This window comes from Achroia grisella, unplaced genomic scaffold (assembly GCF_030625045.1).
Source record: "Achroia grisella isolate CSIRO2021 unplaced genomic scaffold, CSIRO_AGI_Agris_v1 utg853, whole genome shotgun sequence".
NCBI classification, from domain to species: domain Eukaryota; kingdom Metazoa; phylum Arthropoda; class Insecta; order Lepidoptera; family Pyralidae; genus Achroia; species Achroia grisella.
The window spans coordinates 2,341,796-2,364,384 of NW_026713043.1; the positions used below are offsets into that span (position 1 = coordinate 2,341,796).

General features: G+C 34.0%; 1 protein-coding gene across 1 annotated transcript in view; it reads right to left on the minus strand.

Moving 5' to 3' along the window:
• LOC131852535 (myosin heavy chain, non-muscle) overlaps positions 1–22,589 on the minus strand; it is a 110,208-nt gene that overhangs the window by 24,523 nt on the left and 63,096 nt on the right. The window contains exons 2-4 of the mRNA XM_059203213.1: positions 15,413–15,569; positions 11,718–11,839; positions 3,630–3,653 (exon numbers count right to left, since the gene is read on the minus strand). Coding sequence (XP_059059196.1) covers positions 3,630–3,653; positions 11,718–11,839; positions 15,413–15,569 — 303 coding nt within the window. The remainder of the gene's footprint in view (positions 1–3,629; positions 3,654–11,717; positions 11,840–15,412; positions 15,570–22,589) is intronic.

Consider the following 22,589-nt stretch of genomic DNA (forward strand, 5'->3'; position numbering starts at 1 on the left):
ATATTATATGTTAGTATATTATAAAAATTCTATATATGATATTGGTAATCATGATCACTACTGTCATATATCTAACAGAGTGGCTGATGACGTTGCTAATGATTAAAATGACGTCACAGATGAAGTTTTAGCATTACCTCGAATGTAGGTCCATTTGTCTACGAGACGGATAGCGTGAAAATTTACAATTACATGAATATATGAGTATAGTGCACATACAGGAAGACAAGCGTTATTCACATTGCATATTACACAACTACAAAAATGAATTTGTTAGCGACAATAGCTGTTCAATTTATACCCTATTTTTTTAGAAGTATTAATTATTATGTTGAATAATTATTTGGAAAACACCTAGTAGCATTTTTAGATCTAATCTAATTCTATTTTTTTTTTATAAAATGTAGTTAGTAGAAGCGACTGCAAAATTAATGTACGAGTACGTTAAATGACTACCGACTATAAAACAAAATTTTAGTATAAAATATAATACAGTGCATAAAAAAACTCCTGAAAGTATATAGAATCATAAATTATATATATTGAAAGATTATTGCAATCGTATTAAAATATATACTGTTTTAAATTTGACGCAGTCAATATTTATATGTACAATTAAGAAAAATCACTGGATCTTACCTCGTTTTATTGGAAGATAATAAAACTGAATAAAACGTGGTAAGATCCTGTGATTTTTCCTAATTGTATGTATTACTATATTTTTAGATAACAATAGAAAAAAAGCTATATGTGTATTCTGCATATCCTGTTACGTCCCTCATCATGCAAACATGCTGAAAATTAAGTCCAAGAACCAAAAGGAACCAAAAGCAGTTGGTGGACTCTGGTAAATTGTCCTCCTTATCAATCTTATATATAAACACAAGATATATGCGCTTTCCTCATACACATTAACCTGGACTTGACAGTATTTCTTTTATAGCATAGGAGACAAACGACAAACGAGCTCGCGGCTCACCTGATGGTACGTGTTTACCACCGCAGTCCGCGATATTTCTTTTAATTTCTGAACTGATATGGATAAATAAAACCTGTTGCTGAGTAATAATACGATGTTGTCGGTTGAGACGATGTATATTATAGATGTTAACGGACTGATAAATGTACATAAAAATATTTATCTTATATACTAAATAACAATATATATATACATACATACTAAATAATGTAAGGTGTGGTGACACGGTTTAGACACGGCAATGCTTAGTTGACAATATTAAATTTGTCTGAATAGCCATAATTAATTGCAATTATTATATTGATATATCTAGGTAACTGATGTATGTAGGTAACTGTGTCTCATATAACACAAAAGTATTAAGAAAAAACATAGTCAGTGCACATAACGCGTAGTGACTTTAAGTGCGCGCATTTATAGGTTTAGTACTTAAAATTGACTTTATATGTCTTTATAACTCAATTTATATGCAATAAACTCGTTCACATATTACTGTAATGATATAATTTATGTCATTAAACGATATAACAGTTGCATGTGGTAACGACGCCGACAGTTTCACTTGCAACCTCGGTGCTATCATTGCAAGCGTATTGACAAAATGAGGTCACAGCAACGCATACAAAATACGACAAATTTAAATACCTAGCACTTTTATCCATACTAATATTGTGAATGTGATAATTTGTCTGTCTATTTGTCACTTTTTCACTACTAAACTTATTAGGAGAGATTGGTTTTAGCGTTAGTTTTATGACCAAGCGTCAACTCTCAGGCGTCAACCCTCCTTGGGCAAACTTAACGAAACTTCATGTGAAGATAATTTCTATCAGGGCATAGATAGATTAATTTACTGTCTCGAAAATAAAACATGAATGGTTTCAATGAAATGTTTTAATGAGATTAAAGGAGAAAAAAATTGAGTCGACAGTATTCTAGTGTCGTATAAGAATTTTACACGAGACTCGACTCTATTCTTACCCGATTAAGTCTTAAAGTCCAACTGCAGGCAACGACATTAGAATATTATAAACAAAAACTACCAAATTGGTCGCGGGTTCGATTTCTCGCACAACCGAATATGTGTATTTCTTATTTTTTATGTATATTATGTATGTATTTACATTAAAAATCTATATAAGTGTTTGTATCAGTTGTTTAACCATAAATCAAGCCCAGCTTAGCTTGGGAACTACGTATAAAACGATGTTACAATGATTTTTAAGATCATCTTGAAACCAGAAACCAGGGGCACGTATATATATATATATAATACATATATGTAAAAAATAGAAAAATTGTACATCATAAAAAATCATAAATACCTACATACATTTTTATTTATACTATCTTCATTTATACCTCGGTCACTTGGTCAAGATGTATGTATATAAATATAAATATATAATTACTATAAACCTATTATTAGAGAACCTAACTTTGTACTTTTAAACATCTAGTAATTTATTATTAAAATGCCCGTTCGTTCATCAAAACATCAAGTATGTAAAACTGACTCATGCTTTCGTATGTAGGTCACAAATTATGAAATTACTTTATTAAGTGATATATTAGAATTTCATTGTGAATAGATATAGATATACTTACATAATAAATATAAAAGTGTCTGTCTGTCTATGTATTTACTGTTATATAGCTTAACGGACCCAAATGAAATTTCGTCAACAATACTACAGGAATGCGAAATAAGCTTACATACCAGTTTCAAAACAATACACTTACAAATATATTATTTATAATATGACGAAGGGAGGAAGGCAGTTATTAGTAGTAGTAGTATGTGGACTAATAAACCCGTTGCTAGCAATATACCATATCAGCTTGACTCAAACGTAAATTACGGGAACATTATTTAAACTTGCTGATCCCCATTTTTGGAATCCATCATGATTATAAATTTCTGATGTATATATATATATGCATATATATTTTTATGTGACTAATATACTTATACTCATCTCGACATGGTTGACTGGTAGATAATGCCGCATGGTGCCCCACCAGCGTATACCATCAGCGCAGGCGGGTGCACCATTCCATTATCATTAAAATAAACGAACTTACCATTTAGAATAATCAAGCGATTATCATGTACAATGTTGAGAACAATCGAAATAAGAAAAGGAAAGCGCATATATCTGTCTACTTCCATAATACCATCGTTGGAGTTACGGTAGAATGCAACCGAACTCCATAACTTTTGTACCCTCTAAAAATCTACAACGCTTTTGAGCAAAATTACACAATACTGCTCATCTACAACGCTTCTGAGCAATATTATACAATACAGTTCATCTACAACGCTTATGAACAGCATTACACAATACTGCTCATTTAGAACACTTTTGAGCAGTAGGTATTAGACAGTATTGGTCATCTGCAACGCTTCTGAGCAGTATTACAAAATACTGCTCATCTACAACACTTATGAGCAGTATTGTGTAGTACTGCTCAGAGGCGTTGTACAATTTTATAGGGTACAAATCCCAAATACCGACCTGTTGACCGAAAGAATGGTGCGGTCGAGACCGAATGTCTCAAGATCATTCTTTTCCAAATTAAAAAGAACATAATAAGGACAATATACCAGCATCCCGTAGAAGCGTTCAACAACCGTTCCTTCACTTACTATTATCAACTGCGGCGACGGTCCCTGTTGTAGTCGCCACGTGGTCGGGGGGAAAGAAAGAAAAAATATACATGAGTATGATAGTTATACACTATCGTAGATATGGTAGATATATTGACCCACACGCTCATTTAGGTAGCCTTATGCCCCATTACACCATATTTATACCAACAATTTCATTCATTCAATTATACAACATAATTGCTAACAATTCTCATTTGAAACAGGTCCAAAACTACACTTTTATATAGACCATTTCATCATTATCTACTTCTTCCTTATCCCATTTATTTGGGGTGGGCGTAATTTTTCTCTTCCATTCATCCCTTTTTATGGACCATTTAACATTTGCAATTGAGAAATGAAATTAGCTTGTAATTGCAACTGTCAAATGACTCGTATAAAATCGCAAACATATCGATTTCATTCTGTCACATTTAAAAATTATTAGCAGTTACGTTACATAATAACAATTAGAAATTCATAAATTTATAAAAGCATCTATGTGCATTCACACATTAAACTAAATGAACCATTTTCATGTTACAAGAGGTAGCGTTTTTACTGACTATATATTTTTACTACTCGTGGAAATATATCTTATCATTCCTTGTGTATACAAGAACTTATAAGCTTTTTATCTATGTATATCGAAAGTACATCTATAACTTATTTTCATTAAGAAATAATGTGATATGTGATAGTGTAATAAGGTTTTTTGAGCATCAACTGAATCCTACTTGGAGAACACACAACTTTAGGGAACAAATGATTCATTTACTGTCATAGATACAATATAGTATCGAAAGGTGTAATAGGTCAATAAGTAAAACAGTGCTGTACATAATATTTCACATGCCATCTCCTTATCATTCCAAATATCGACTGTAGATCATAGATAAAGGGAATATTACAATATCAAATATTCGAAACTCGTCTCTCTGAATTATTACAACATTATATTCTCTTAAAAAAAATGACAAAATAATCGACTTTTGAGCTGATATATTTAGTAATGTAATAAACCTTTAATATTATTTTAATTTTCATAATAATTACAATACGTACAGAACTGTACACACATATTATAAATACATTTAATACTACATGTAGGATTTGCATACAGTGGCAGTATGCACAACAGTTTAAAATTAAGGATTAACTCTTTAAAATACTACAAAAAAACACCTTTAAATTACATCATTATCCTAATAGTTGTCATAAATCTTAAAGGTATATATATAATCTAAGAATTATTCATTTTTGCGGACTGAACGGATGTAGGCAATTAAATTCGTTGGGTTTATCTTGTTCTCGAAGTTCGATTCCGCCACTGCTTGCATCTTGGACCAACAGATAGAATATTTCTGACTACAGCCAATACCAAAAAAAACTACCAATACTCTACTCCACATATCAAACGAATATTGAATGTCACAGCCTTTGTCTCACATATATGAGATTACAATCTTTTGAATATCTTTACAAGTATTAAATGTCCTATCCAAAACCTTACAAATAATCTAGCACTACCGTGAAATAAATTAAAAAGAAAAACCGTGATAATTTCTTATACATATACATTTCGATAACCCACACATAAATTATTAATTTAAAAATTAAAACTTTAAATAAATACTAAAAAATTATACAATACCTACTCCACATGAAGTATTCCTAAAACACTATATAAAGTCAAAGTATCATTATTCATGTAGGTCTATTACAGACTCTTATGATATGTCAAATCTAACGTCAGTTTGGATTGCTTTCGAGTTGCGAAGAACTGACATAAACTCGGTTCTTATTCTTTTCAAATGAGCTTGTACATGTTTACAAAATAACAGATTCATTTTTAAATTCAGATTAGAGAGAATAGAGTAACCACAAGAAGAGGAAACGCCGCTTCACATCCTATGAGGTTATAGCCCACTCATATCTCATTTGGAAAATTTACACTCTTTCCCGAGGAGATAAAAACCATCGCTCCTAAGAATATCCCTCAATTCTTGTCCCTGACGGGTATAGGTAGCGAACTTTGAAAAAGGGCGAGCACAATAGATCTATGTAGGTCGCAGTGCTACAGGTGCTACAAACATCTGGCAATAGCCCAAACAACCCAATAAAAAAAAACCACAAGAATATGCTATTGCAATTTTGTCACACGCAAATAGTCTAATCAGCGACCGTTACTCGAACAGACCAGTCGCAAGTACCAAAGTAATAGAAATGAAATAAATAAACAATACAACTCGGGACTCTTCAAGTCTATGATGAATAGATTTCTTCTGGGTGACCGCGCTACATCCTAGATCTAGTCATAATTTTCCACCAGATGAGGGAAGATCAAGCGCCAACCCATTTATAATTAAAAAAAAACGTGCTAGTGCAGATTTCATTGCCCTAACCGCATAGGTATCAATTCCATTTTACCATGACACGGATCTTGAGTTATATCCCTTTAAGATTATTTATATACAGGATGAGTCGTAAATGGTTATACTCAGGATGAGTCGTAAATGATTATACTTAAAGTTATTTCTTCATTCGTCAAACTTGCTGATTGACAATTTCTATTTACTCAAAATCTAATTTCATAAAAACATGTAATGCTGAACAACATTTATTTAAAAGAGCAACACGCAATTTTCATACTCATTCTTCTTGTGATAGAATAAAAATATGACTATTCAAAAGTGCTTATTATAAAGTTATGATGATATAGAGTTTGGAATAAATATTATTTCTATTTCTCTTTACAAAGCCCATCTAACAGTATCAGACGCGACTGTACATTATTTTTATCGAAATTGTTTTGATTTTGAAAATCATAGATAGTGCGGAAGTGTGAGACTCTACAGGTCTACGAAATTGTAGCGAGTCCTTATGGGTCAAGTCGTGGCATTGTTTAAAAGAAATATTTAATGAAACAATAGCCTGATTATTCGAAAAAAAAAATGAAATACTATAAACTCCAAACTGTTTAGTTACTATCATCATAAATAAATAAAAAATAATATAAAACAAAGTCGACCTCGATGGTATAGCGGTCTAGCACACCGCTTTACATCCGATGGTCGCGGGTTCGATTCCCGAGATTATTATTATTATTAAAGTATGTAGCTGTCGCTGTCTGTCCATTCCTATATGTACTTAAATCTTTAAAACTACGCAACGGATTTTGAAGCGGTTTTTTTTTAAATAGATAGAATGATTCAAGAGGAAGGTTTATATATATATAATACATGTACAACCGTGCGAAGCCGGGGCGAGTAGTTAGTTAATAATAAACTTGAGTACTTTAGATGGCACGCATGCCGTTGTTTCGCCATCCTAGTCTAAGATAATGGCAAATGTTTAATACTTGTATCGACAAGTTACTAAATGACAATGCGCTATTACTTTCAAATATATACTTCATAGTTCTAGGAATACAAGTGTTATCATACCATATTATGAATTCAAAACATATTACCGCGTGTGTCCGGGCATACGAATTACTATCCTGCTATAATATTAATCAAAACAGCTCTTAGTAGGTCATAGTGGTGCTGGAAATCGAAGAATATCCAGCGGTTTAATACACCGCTCTACATCCGATGGTCGCGGGTTCGTATCCTCGCACGGCACAAAAATTTCATGAGTATGATTGTTTGTTTTATATGTATATTATGTATGCATTTACAAAAAAAACTATGTATTTGTATCAGTAGTCTAGTATCTAACACAAGCTCTGCTTAGCTTGGGAATAGCTGGCGCTGTGTGAATTGTCCTGAATAATTTGATTTATTGTAGGACCTTATAAAATATTCTAAAACGGTTTTTGTATACCATTAATTATCAAATAAACTTAAACTTAAGCATTTTTGAATAGTCATATTTATTTACTTTAATCTACCGCTCATAGCTCAATCTCATACCAAGAAAATCGCGTTTAAAACTAAACTATATATTTGTTATGGAACCTATTGTCATATCATTGTCTATTATTAAACCATATTAAATATTCTAAAACGGTTTTAGTACATCTACGGGTTTTACCGCTGATATATGTACAGCATAATATTAAAACCACACTTGATCATTACAATCACGATACGATACGATATACAAAGATCCCGGCCATCTTTGTATATATTTATTTATAAAATATTATTATTTTAATAACTGAGTATTTATATTTAATCGTTCTATATAAAATACTTGCTACACGCCCGGCTTCGCACAGATGTAAATGTATTATGTATATAAACCTTCCTCTTCAATCACTCTATCTATTAAAAAAAAACGCTTCAAAATCCGTTGCGTAGTTTTAAAGATATGCATACATAGGGACTGACAGACAACGACAGCGACTTTGTTTTATATATATGTAATGATGCTGCTGCAATCGTTTCAAATGGTACAAAACATGGAAATTAAAAGTGTTAAAATTAAATATAAATTAATGAACTGTTGCAAATCTACACTAAATTATACTGTTAGCAATTTCAATTGTCAATTAATTCATACATAATCGTGTAAATTATAAATTTCAGTCGTACTAAGTTAATATATCATTGAATCAGTCTTACATAAGGTTCGTGGTGTATCTGGATCATACCAAGGCCGAGATAAACCTTTTTTTTTTATTGACGAATTTGGGCTAGAAGCTAAAACTTGTAACACTGCGACCTGTATAGATCTACTGTGCTCGCCCTTATTCAAAGTTCGCTAGCCAGGCCCGTGAGGGACAAGAATTGAAGGATATTCTTAGGAGCGTTGTTTTTTATCTCCTTAGGATAGAGTATGTACATTCCAAAGAAGATATTTCGTTTTTGCATGAGCGGGCTTCAGCCACATAGGATGTGTAGTGGCATGAGATGAATCATACTCATGATGCTTCATTGATACCATCGGTGTATGCACATCATCGTTATCAGAAACCCTATTTTTGTTACAGTTACCACCTATATAAATAAAACTGTATGCGACTGGTAATAAATAAATAAAATTAATAAATTTAATAGGTTATCGAAAAGTATATGAAACATCTAGCATTATTTATATACCGTGAATGGTAAACATGTTACCATTCATTTTAAAACCTTACCCGAGTGCGGTAGTCGAACCAATAAACATGCGATCGCTAAATGTGGAGATAACAATTAAATAAACACACGAACAAGAATCTTATATAAAACAAAACTCATTTAAACTACACAAAAATTGTCATTTTAAAAATATGGACTCTCGACATATAGTACAAACTATTAAAATGTACATATAGTACCTTAGGCGTAGTACGAATACAACGAGTATCCACCCCTATCTTTCCCTCCATTATTGTCGAATTATAATTCATATAGGTCAAAAATTTTTAATTTTTGTCCAAAATTGTAATTATTTTTTTCTTAACTTAAGTTTTTTCATTGTAATATTTTTACATACAGGAAACCTAATTAGTGAATATTGGAGAAGAATTTTGTATTTAATTTAACTTATTTATCTTCCTAACAGTTATGTTGTAAACGTAATGATGCATGCCTTTGCTTTGCTTTTTATTTTTTATTATATAAATTTATTGTATTTGCTACTGGAACGCCTAACGCCTCTCTCTTAAGGAGGAGGGCGTTGACGACCACGACACAGTATTACTTACTAATGTGGCTATTATCGTTACACTACCCTACTTTGTAAAATATTATATATATTTAATTCCAAAAAAAAAAATTAACTAAAATATATATATTTTAATTCCAGAGCTCCACAATGGAAGAGTAAATATTTTAACCAACATTGTACTTATAGGATTTATATTATTTTGTTTAATTCCGCCCATTAGCATGTGAGACCACAAACATTCAGTGCGGACTAATGAACCCATTACTAGCAATGTAACATGTCAGGTTGACCTCCACGCGGTTCCCCCTGGAAACCATCGTGTTAAATTCCTGGTGAATTTGTCACGATGGGCTAACTGACCTGACCTCATGCTCATCTTATCCTCCACTGGTGGCCCGCCAGCGTATACCGTTAGCGCAGGCGGATGCACCATTCCATTATCACATACAAAAAAAAAAAACCTGACCACCGCTACTGGAAGCGCTACGACCTTCTCTATTGGTGATCAAATTCCGACCGTTATTGTATCTACACCCATATGACACTTGTTTCACCTCTGAACGAGGCATCATCAGACAGTGAATAGTGCTCACATACAGCTTGGAAGTATAATGTTGACTGTTCAGTCAACACAGTGTTATGGTCTCACATGCCAATGGTAGCAGAATTAAACAAAATAATATCCATTAAGTAATTCAATGGACTTCCGCAACATAACACCGTAAAAAGTATGAAAAAAAAACATTGTTTTTATTTTCAATATTTACCGGTTTATTCACTGCGTCTTTTTAAAAGGAAGGGCAGGGGTTACAAAAGTATCCAAGAAATTTTCCAACGCTGACTTCTAGGCTACGCCCCTAATTACAACTACTATAAAAGTTTATTCACTTCCCATTTTTTCAGAGAGAAGGACAAGGGTACAAAAATATACCGTAAGTAATATTGCTATAAATACTAAAATTCAATACAACCTTAAAACAGCAAGAGACAATATCATATTGCAGTCATATTATAGTTGAGGCATATCTTAAAAGATTGTCATTTAGGTAAAATTTACGGTGTTGCTCGATAAAAATAATCATTATGTGGCCACACGGTTCCGTATATGGACACTGAGGTAATTAGTTAAACGGGCTCGCATTAGCGAAGCAAACATTGCAATTAGGTGCGCCCGCGCAAGTGTTCGCACTTATTTTTTTTAAATTATATAACATGGCGCCTAGCGAAGGTTTAATGTGCAATCTGACCAACTTTGAATCACAGATTGGGATAAAGTACTTGTTAAAAGTTAATGTAGCTTTTGAAGGCTTCTGTGGTCTAACTGTTTAGGACGCCGCTTTACTATTGATAGTCGCGGGTTCAATTCCTAGTACGATTCAAACATTTGTATTCATGAGTATGATTGTTTGCATTGGTCTGGGTGTTTTCTATATATATTATGAATTTATATCAGTTGTCTAGTACCCATAATACAAGATTATTATTTGGCGCCAATAAAAAAAGGAATAGAGTATACTTTTAGGTATTATTACTATTATTCCTTTTAAAAAAATTTTTTTTTCTTTTTTTGAAAAACCGATGATAACAAAACCGGAGCTGAAATATTGCTCTGGCGTAATACACTAATTACTGTACAAGTAAAAGGTAAGTATAAATTGTATGTGACACCATTTAAACAGATTAAAAATCGTCGAGAACGTGACATGTTTATCTGTACAACACGAGTTTTGCAAAACACCAGCATTAATTGGCAGCCACATAAATTACTACTACCAAATAAAGCCATCAGATTTCAGGTCAAGTGTACTATAAACGTAAACCAAATTGGGGACACAATAAAACCTAATATTTATATGTTTTATTTACAGTTACCACACAGCTGCCAAATTATCCGCAAAATGATTTTGTCTCTTCCAATTAAAAAAAAAAAACAATAACAATTTACAATACCTATAACTACAATACATGTTAACAACAATTCTAAAATAATTATGTCCTGATAAAAAAAAAACATACGTTTCATTTTTTTTTAAAAAATATCGTTCCATTTTTTATATTTTTTCAGTAACCATCATTCAGGCAAAGACATCCATACTAAACATTTCAATACAAGCGTTCTCACAGGCATACTGAATGTAATGCCACAAACTGTGGACAAAGGGCTCATTACACTATCAAACTATTATCAACATACTCAATCTATCAATATAGAAACTGTTAAGTTTACTTTTTCAATAATAAATAATTTTATATTACTTGTAGAAGTTACGATTAATTTATGTATTTTTTTATTTTCATATCATATAAAAGGTATATGGCGTTACATAATAGATGATAGTGTAATAAATATATCCTTTAATTTTCAATTAAAGTTACCTTACCCGTTATAGCTTTATGATTTTCAAAACAGTTCAATTCGTCTACACGTCTACCATTACTTACTATTATTATTACTTATAAGGTGTATATAAGAAGAGATCTTACCGCTCCGGATCCTTTGGGTTTTGAAGCGGCGACGTACGCGAGGTACTGTATCACCTTTTTGGTGTTCTCTGTTTTGCCCGCACCTGACTCGCCCGTACACAGAATTGACTGATCTTCGCGATCTGGAAGTAATTTTTTATCATAAATTTTATATGCAATAGATACAGCATAGGGATTGAGGATCAGGACTGATGTCCCCATTGTACCATCAAGTTTACCTCCATGCAGTTCCCCTTGGAAACCATCATAATAAACTCCTGGTGAATTTGTCACGATGGGCTCACTGCCCTGACCTCGTGTTCATCTCATCATCCTCCACTGGTGTCCCGCCAGTGTAAACAGTTAGCGCAGACGGGTGCACCATAGTATTGTCATCTATTATCATCGATATTAATGATAATAGGTACAGTATAATCCCATTAAACCTAGGTACGTTCAGATCTTACAATTAAGTACTAGTCTACTACTAAATATATTACAGTACAGGGTTACACTATTAATAGTACTAGGGCTATGCACGACAAAAATCTGCAGATTCTGCCAAACTGAAGAGGAAAAGCCACTACACATTCTATGTGGTTGTAGCTCACTCATACATAAACGAAATATCTCCTTTGGAAAGTTTACACTCTTTCCCGAGGAGATAATAACCATCGCTCTTAAGAATATCCTTCAATTCTTGTCCCTGACGGGTCTAGGCAGCGAACTTTGTAAAAGGGCGAGCACGATAGATCTATGTAGGTTGCAGTGCTATACATCTGACAATAGCCCAAACAACCCAATAAAAAAAAAATACACTATTAATTTAAAAAAATATACATATATTGTCACATTGATTGAACGGATTATAGAAGATTGACTTTACCATATCTATACATCATATCAGTGCTATTAACTGATTTTGTAGTCTTGATAATGAAACAAGTGAAAACCGAGACGTATGAGAAAGTACCGACAGAATGGACCACCGTAGCATTATAAATAAATAAATAAATAAATAAAACCTACCCTAAATATTGGGAAGCACAGTGGAGGTTTCCAAGCAGTGAAGCTTTTGAACTAGTTACGCAATACAGTATAAAACAATACCCAATTGGAGAATTTTCAAAGTCTTCTATTGGAAGAGAATTTTCTAAATATTGATGACAACCAGCAAAAATTGTGTAACATAATAATCTCCAATTTCAAACACTTGTAAAGTATAATGTATATTGTTTCTGAATTTCTGAAAATAAAAGTGATGGATTGTATGACGTGCAGCAGACTGTTATTCTTCACATAAGCATATTATGCAATTTGTTATCAGTAACACATTGATAAAAATAGAATACGAAGTGATTAGCCAAACTACGGATAAACTTGACGATTTTATTTGTTGCCAAGCAAAAATCATCCTTAATGAGTAAAAATCGACACTAAACCTTAACAAAATTTTTAAATGTCAGCCCACATTTTACTATAGGGTACAATAGGACATCGATGTTAGAAGACTCGACAAATCAACTTCAAAACATCTTATACCTACTCAAAAACAGTGTGTTAGGCTATCTGGCGAACGCTCAGACAAATGAAGAAGCAACAATCGTAGCAGTACCGAAAATAATTACTCTGTGCACTTCACTATAATGTAAAGGGTACACTTTCTACTGTTTTCTGTCACCATTCTATCTACGGACAAGTGTGGGCGTATCACTTGTACTTGCAACTCATTAGGCGACTCTTCGTTGTATGTTGGGAATTTTGTGTTCTACATTTGATTTTTCGTAAATTTCGACTATTTTGAAGGATTCATTTTATTTATACCTACTACGATGGCAAATAAGCATGCTGTCCATCTAATGATATACGGTTACCGTAGCCTATGGACGCCTGAAACACCCCTGGTGTTACATATAGTCACTGTCACACGTGTTACTCATCTTTAAGAAACCTTAATATACCCCTCTCTAAATTCTCTACTTATGTTGTTTCATCTCATACTTATGATACTACTTCATAACATATTGTTCTTGGTAATTTTTATTGCTATAACCCTGACAATAGATAGCAGCATTCCTTAGATGGGTGGTATCGTCCTAAGTATCTGGGTGTGCCAGCAACACGCTAAGCTGAAGGAGGCCTAGAAATTTACCTTCCGTAAGTAAACCCCATAAAGTTTTAACGCAACGGATGTATTTTTTTCCCCAACTTGGAACATAAAGTATCAGTCACTGATCTGGAGATACCTGATCTAGGCAACTTGATGTATCAATACATTTTGAGTAGGGTCTTAGATATAAACTAATAGTAAACCATCGCTAATATTATTCATTTTCACAAAACAACCCCCGTCTCTATTAACGTCTTCAAAAATCATCGTACAAATAAGCAATAGACAATGTTCTTTGTTAGTGTTTTGTTTGCAATACTCGGAGTAATCGTGCTGATAGTAATTGTTTAAACTACTCATTGTTTACTATATAATATAAACAGTTTGTGGGCGTCTGTCTGTTATCTCTCTATGTTACTTCTAAACTTGGGAAGATGACGCGTTTTGTTACTAAGAGTCTCTAGTTCACCTTCGTTGTGACACACTGATGAACGAATCTTCGAAAATATAATAAAGCAAATATTTTAAGGCTACATGTCCCTTACCTATCCATGCAAAATATGCTACTATGAAAATTTTCTAGAATAACTAATTAAACTCGATGAAATTGGTCCATGCTTTTGGACATGCAGTTAAACCAAAATGACTACACTTTTAGCTAGTAAAATTGCTATATTTCAAACTCGTTCAACGCCGAGGAGTATAGTTAGCATATAAAATAAAATAACTTGAAATCCATGTTCGTGTTCGTTTTCTACCTAATCTACATTCATATTCGTACAAAACTGTAACAAAGGGTCTTTGTGATCGCGTTGCTTTAGTATCGGGCGCGGTGTTCAGATAACCGACTGGTTTCTAGCCCATTTGTCTAATTGTTCACTAATGGCCCGAGACGAGATATGGGCCCTTTAAAACTCGTCTCAGATACGAATGTTGGAGCTCGCGACGCAATACGAACACGTAACTATCCAGCGATAAAACTCAAAACGATCGTTGGTACCACCAATTTTATGTATAATGTATTATTTAAACAGATATTGGATATCGTATCGGAATATTTCGTTTATTAACAATTAATTAGAAGAGCCAGACCAAGTGAGGCCAAAGGAGTAATTAATTACTCAAATGAAAATAACTATAATGGGTTATAAATATACAATTCTTTTGTTTGGACAAGTTAAGAACATTCTTCTTCTTTTGTGTCAGTGGTATACCTAAACATGTTTAGACCAGAATTTGGCAACTTCAATGGCACAATCAGCCGCATTGTTCAGGTCTTCTTTCGTACAAGACGCTGGACACAAAAGGCATACTTATAAATATAATTATTAAAGACTTTTAGTATTATAGTTAACGGCAATGCGCACCGCTGGTATTTCAGGCATCCATAGGCTACGGTAACTCCAAATTCGCAGAAGAACTTATGGAGCGGCTGAAAGTCAACTCTGATGCCTTTGACTCTGAATGCCTGATGGATACGACTTTAGTCTGAGGGCACCACTAGGGGTTTGAATCTCAGCTCAGGCTGTCGTAATTTTGATCCCCGTTTCAATTGGACGAGGGATTTGTCGTAGGGGAGGACTATTGGGTTATGATGTGCACTAACCTTGTAACATAGAACGGTAGGCTGTATCTGTGATGGCGAATACATGTGGCGGCACCTCGTGTCGTTTGATGCCCTTATACCTCTCCATGATCTTCTCTGTATATATCGGCAGCCTCTTGTATGGATTCACTACCACGCAGAAGAGACCGGAGTATGTCTGCGAAAGAACAAATAATATAGGTTAGGACACGCGTTTTTGCTAACCATGCAATAAGTATTGAAGTGGTATTTCTTCTGTAGACGCTCTGTAACACGACATTCGCAATTATATTTGACTTAAACTATAAAAAAAAATACTGAGGATATCTATACAAGTAAATAAGATAATTAAAGAGTCTGTTTGTAATTATTAATTTTCAAACTATCTTGAAAAAATATATATTTGAAAAGCTACTAAATGCATTTGAATGTATATTACGGTAGTACGGTGTTTACATCAAAAAATATTTTAATACGTTAAATTTTATCTGTTTGTCTGCTGTTCTTGCTAATCTTTGAAACGGTTGGACTGATTTTGACGGAACTTTCAGTCACATAATACTAATGTTTTAAGGATTAACTTCGGCTACTTTTATTTTAAAAAAATATCTATTTTAATCAATAAATTCACTTCAGAAAGTGGCTTTATACTTGTAACTTAAGTATTAGTGTTGATTTGTTGAACCAATATATCTTTAGTACTCAACGATCGATAAACAATTATCCCATAACCATACAACATCATCATTCTTGGTGGACCAACTCGCACGTCTCTATTGCAAGGGCATACGGTCCAGTTTGCTTGGGATGCGTTTTAAATTAGAATTTCGTCACATTCAATGACACTTGATTGTTTGGACAACGAGCGGTTGATGGAAATTTGATACGGACTATGTTAACATCTCATCATTGGGTGTTAAGGAGTATGAGACAGTAAATATCCACTTAACGAGCAACAAGATGGTAGGCAATACAGAATGTACGTACATTATCGAGTGAGTAAATTCGATGTTTTTTTAATGGATGATAATGTAATGGTGCACCCGTCTGCGTTAACGGTTTACGTTATGCGTCCGAGGGGGATGATAATATGTGCTTGAGATCAGGTCAGTTAGCCCATCGTAACAAATATTTCCAGGAGGAACCGCGTGGTCAACCTGACATGGTATTGCTAGCAATGAGTGTCATCAATCCACATCACTAACAATCCCCTTCCCTCTAGTAAATTTGATGTCGTATTGCCGCTTGGAATTACAACATTACCACGTCGGTTTCTTGCTCGTTCTTCTTGTGATGAACCAGCATTCCAAATGAGTGGTTATGAATATTTTTTGTTCACAAAAGTGCTTATATTGAGTTTATTTGAATAAAGATTATTTATATTCTATTCTATTGTTTCAAGAACGTCCTCTACCCAAAGGTTATCCCAAAGAGATTACTTAACTATAAGAGCATTATTTGTATCTTCTTACCCTATTATTTTTTCAATTCTGTTCGTTGTAATACCTTCCTATTGCACTAAAGACTTAGTCTTACTGATAATATGTATATACCCAAAGTTTGTAAGTACGAATGTATGGATGGTGGTTTGTTACTCTTTCACGCAAAAACTACTGATCGAATTTTTAAGAAACTTGACAGTATTTCAGAATAACACATAGACTATAATTTAAAAAGAAATTTTGTAAATTGGGAAATGATTATAAAAGTAAGTTAAGTGTGCACACAAAGTTGTGTAGTAAAGATAGTAAATAAATAAATATCGTATGTATTCGTACTTAATATGATATTGTAATATAAACAATATCTCTCAATCAATTCCAATACAGACGCGGATGCGCGAGATCATCCGTGTGATTCACTTCTTGAGCGGATACGGATATCGTCATTGTTTTCTGAAGCCTTTCTTCTCGTGGGGTTACACTGTACACGGTTACTCAATCAATATACAGACGTGACATGCTCACAAACGGAAGTGCATATTACTTAACAGTTCAAGGAAATAGGAACTTGTAAGATGCCGTGATCATGCTCTAGTGGTTTGACTCGACTTCGTCCGTGTTGAATATTATAGATATTGTATGGCTAAACCAATGGTCCACCGAGGATATCTTTAATTATTCTAGTGCTTCTAGAATAATTAAAGTCAGTCTCGGTTGTCTTGTGGTGTAGTACACCGCTTTACGTCTCATGGTTGCGAGTTCGATTCCTCGCACGGTACAAACTTTTGTATTTATGAGTATGATTGTTTGTATCAGTCTGGGTGTTTTCTATGTTTATTATAATCATCATCATCAGCATTCCATTGCTGGACATATGAGATATTACGGACGTATTTCCAAAAAAGAATCTATGTGTTTATATCAGTTACCTAGTACTTTGTTTAGCTTGGAACTAAATCATTTATAAAATATATCTCATGTATTATGTGTTTGTAAATGTTAAATGTTGAAATTTATCTATCTATATATCTAAACAATATATGAATTATTCTATGTATAAAAAATGTCAAATAAATCATAAACGAAACGTCAAAATAACAAACCAGGTCAAGTAAAGATCATAGAGTCAGCTTTAAAATCAGAGCGCAAACAACCAATTAACAAGAGAATTATTAGTTTCTTCTAATTGGGACGTATTGTACACACTAATGCCGAGTCGTGTGTTCGTGTCATACAATGACTATTTGAATTCATTAGCACTGCATTTTTCCTAGAATACAATACCGTTTGTGGTCGAATCGTACTAATAACGAAATGGGCATGGAGTTTGAATCTGCTGTTAATTTACTTCCACCATCATCATCATCTGCTTCTTCCTTATCCCATTTATTTGTGGTCGGCGTAATATGTTTTTCTCTTCCATTCATCTCTGTTCGCAGTCATCCCGTTATTTACTCCCTTTCTCACCATATCATCTTTTACACAGTCCATCCATCTCTGTTTCGGTCTTCCTCTACCCTTATAACCATCCACATTCATATCCGACGGCCTCGGTGGTCTAGCGGTTTAGCACACCGCCTTACTACCGATGGTCGCGGGTTCGATTCCTCGCACGGCACAAACATTTGTATTCATGAGTATGATTGTTTGTATCGGTCTGAGTGTTTTCTATGTATAATATGTATGTATTACTAATCTATTTATCTCAGTTGTATAGTACCCATAACACAAGCCTTAACTTGGGTCTAGATGGCGCTATGTGAATTGTCCTGAGGTTATTATTATTATTATTATGTAACACCTTAGAATTTACTTCCACCATTAACTATTAATTTTTAACTAGAACAATTTGGGGATCTGATGGAAAGTGCCAATAGTCCTTTAAATAGTATCACAATACATATGTTGATATTCACAATCCTAAGCAGTTTACTCCGACCGTATATGGACCCTATTCTTATCATTTACCCCCTCATCTGAGCCGTTGTGCATGTAGAGCCGAGACTACTAGAGTAGCTAGCCAAGCACCTCCCAGACGCGCAGAAGCCTGGTGTTTTCACAGGCTTCACTCGCACACTCACATCTGCACTCGTCCCCTATCGTCCGGTGAAGCTGTAAAGGCCAGCTGCGGCCAACAGCATTAGAGACATATTACAAAACAAGAGTCAACGTGGACTACAATTGTTGTTGTCTATCATTATTGTTGTGTAGGAGCCAATTAATTCTATTATACACATGCCTTTAGAATCTTAGAAACAGCAGATAACTTAGATGACTTCATCTGCGTTATCAATAAGCCAATTTATGTGGTCTAGTAGCGGCTACATCAAACGGCACATACTACTGATAGGCGCCGAGCACAGGGCATCGAAACGAATCAATTTGCGATCTGACCTCTTGTTTACGATTGCACAAAGAACATCTAATTATTAATTATATATAATGTAGAGACATTTAATTGCAAAACTACGTCGTATTCAAAGATTTATATACATATTTACTAATTGGAACGATGAATTTTGAAATTGTTTCAATTGAAAATTTCTATCGAGTATACAGCTTAGTCCTAACGGAGAATATTGATTGATCCATACAAATAAACAAAAATTGAATTGTCTGTTTGTAATTTCAATTTAATAGCTGTTCACATGCACAAAAAATAAATATATTTACAAACAAGTTAAACACAGTACTTAGACAAAATTAATAAAAAAAATGTTAGCTCCTGAGATCAGCAAAAACAGACGAGATGGACTGGTCTTGCTGATCTCAGAAACGGGTGGAACAGTTGTGACGTCACTTTCAGTCGCGTATAACTATTATTATAAGGAGTAATTTAAGCTGATTTTATTTTAGTTATTTTAATAAAAAATATAAAATGTAACTATTCAATACTGACGAAGTTAGGGTTAACATCAAATAGTATGTTAAATAGAAAAGTTTAATTAAGTAGATGATTTAGTATGAAATAATTTAAGTACATAAGTAAATCGTTTATTTGCATTCCTTCGATCGATCCACCGTCCAATTCAAACGGGGATCGATATTACGACGGCCTGAGCCGAGGTTCAAACCCCTAGTGGTGCCCTCAGTTGTATCCGTCAGGCAGGAGTTGGCCTTCAGCCGCTCCATAAGTCCTTCCGCGGGTTTGGAGTGCCATCTGCACTCGCCCCCTAACGTCCGGTGAAGCTGTAAAGGCCAGCTGCGGCCAACAGCATTAGAGTAGTCCGAAAAAAAAACCAGACAAGATAGTAAACAATTAAGCCACAGTAATGATATCAGCAGGCAGCGGTGTAATATGCCTTTTTACAGTAGGCATGCAAATAATATTATACAGCTATAATATAGTTCTGGCCTTTAAATGAATAAGTATATATATATTTATTTATTTATTTATTAGCATACAAAACAGATTACAGTCAATATAATAATATAATAGGAGCGTGTAGTTCGGTACAAAACTGGATTGTAATCCAACACTATGTATGCCTAAGAGCTAAATTATATAGACGCATTCAATATACGCTAGATAAGGATATATAATGAAAAGTAAACTAAATAGAAAATAATATATAACTACGTAATGCAATGAATTATCATGTTAACAGAATTTTATTTATATTAAAGAAAAGAAAATTGGTACAATGTTAAATATAATTTGTCTCTTTACGGTGGAAATTTAATTGTCTCCGGAACTGGACCAGCGTTGAATGGAAAATATCTATATTTCTATTCGAGACAAGAATTTCATTGTATTGGCGAAACATTCGAACTATTGGATTTTAATAAGAAGTATTATTTGAGTAAACCTGAAGATAGAAGGTGTTATAATTACGGTTGCGTGATATAAATCTCGTATTAAAGTTTAATGGAGAAAGAAGAGTGGACGGGTCCAACTGTTGATGAATAATTTTATATAACAAGGTTAGGTCATTATTTTGTCGTCTTATATATAAAGGGTCCAGATTAAAGTATTTCAGACGTTCACTGTAAGATGCAAGTTTACGACCTAAGCCGGATCTATAGCTAAGTATCTTTAAATAACGTCTTTGAATACTTTCAATTCGGTTGCTATGTAGTCTATAGAAGGGAGACCAGATAGCCGAGTTATATTTTTTTAGACTTTAGATTTATTTTGACGACGTACGGTGGTTTAGCTAATTAAGCTGCTACCGCTGTACGACCGATGGTCGCGGGTTCGATCTCGCACGGCACAAACATTTGTATACATGAGTATGATTGTTTGTATCGGTCTGGGTGTTTTCTATGTATAATATTTATGTATTTCACAAAAATAATATATATATGTATATGTATCAGTTATCTAGTACCTATAACACAAATAAAACACTGGGTCTAGACTGTGTGACATCTTGAGATTATTATATTATTATTATATTATACTATTCAAAAATACTACGTACGAGTGAGTAATAGATACTAATGAAGCTTCTACTCTGCCGAAAGTTTTTAGTTGATCTTGTAATGAACCCAAGAGGACGGTAGCTACGATATACAATATTATCATAGAGGTCTCGAAATATTGCAACACATACATTAACATAGACAGCTCGTTGAAATGTAAAAACAAATAAAACACTATTGTACATACATACTTTAATTTACCTCTACTAAAACACAAAAATACTAAAACCACGTAAATATATTAAACATTTCAACTATTTGGAACACGAATGCAACCTCTATCTTCATATAACCGGAAACCGAGAGATAACCAAATTGTTTTACCCATTTCCAATAGTCAAATTAACGTTGCTAATGTTTTAACCGTCTTAATCGTTTATCGCTTAATTAATACCTACGCTATTATATCTTTACATAACAAAGACACAAGATAAATAAATAACAAAAAAAAGAAAAGAAAGTATTGCGCATTCCTCTGATAGCACGTTCTCTACCGTGCATTTTTTCGGATACTTTTTGCCACGCACTACCATATTATCACCTTCCAGCAATGGTATTTCCAAACCGATACGATATTGAAATCAAGAAATGAGCTTATTCCTTCTCAAATGGTCGGCAATGCACTTACAATTCCCCTGATGTTACGGGTGCTCATGGGCGGCGGTAATCACGTACCATCAGTTGAGCTGCACGCTCGTTTGTCTCCTATGCTTTAAAAAGACCACATACTGAAATCAAGAAATGTGCTTATTCCTTCTTAAGAGGTCGTCAACGTACTTGCAATTCCCCTAATGTTACGGGTGCTCATGGGCAGCGGTAATCACGTACCATCAGTTGAGCTGCACGCTCGTTTGTCTCCTATGCTTTAAAAAGACCACATACTGAAATCAAGAAATGTGCTTATTCCTTCTTAAGAGATCGTCAACGTACTTGCAATTCCCCTAACGTTACGGGTGCTCATGGGCAGCGGTAATCACGTACCATCAGTTGAGCTGCAAGCTCGTTTGTCTCCTATGCTTTAAAAAGACCACATACTGAAATCAAGAAATGTGCTTATTCCTTCTTAAGAGATCGTCAACGTACTTGCAATTCCCCTAATGTTACGGGTGCTCATGGGCGGCGGTAATCACGTACCATCAGTTGAGCTGCACGCTCGTTTGTCTCCTATGCTTTAAAAAGACCACAATCTCACCTATTTCAGTCGCCAAGTAGCTTGATTTGCGAGCTGTTTCGATTGTAGGGTCCAGATTAGGCAGTGAAATTACAGGAAAATACATGATATCTTCGTCCTCTGGAATGACAACGCATGAGTTGTATCACGGATGTCACGT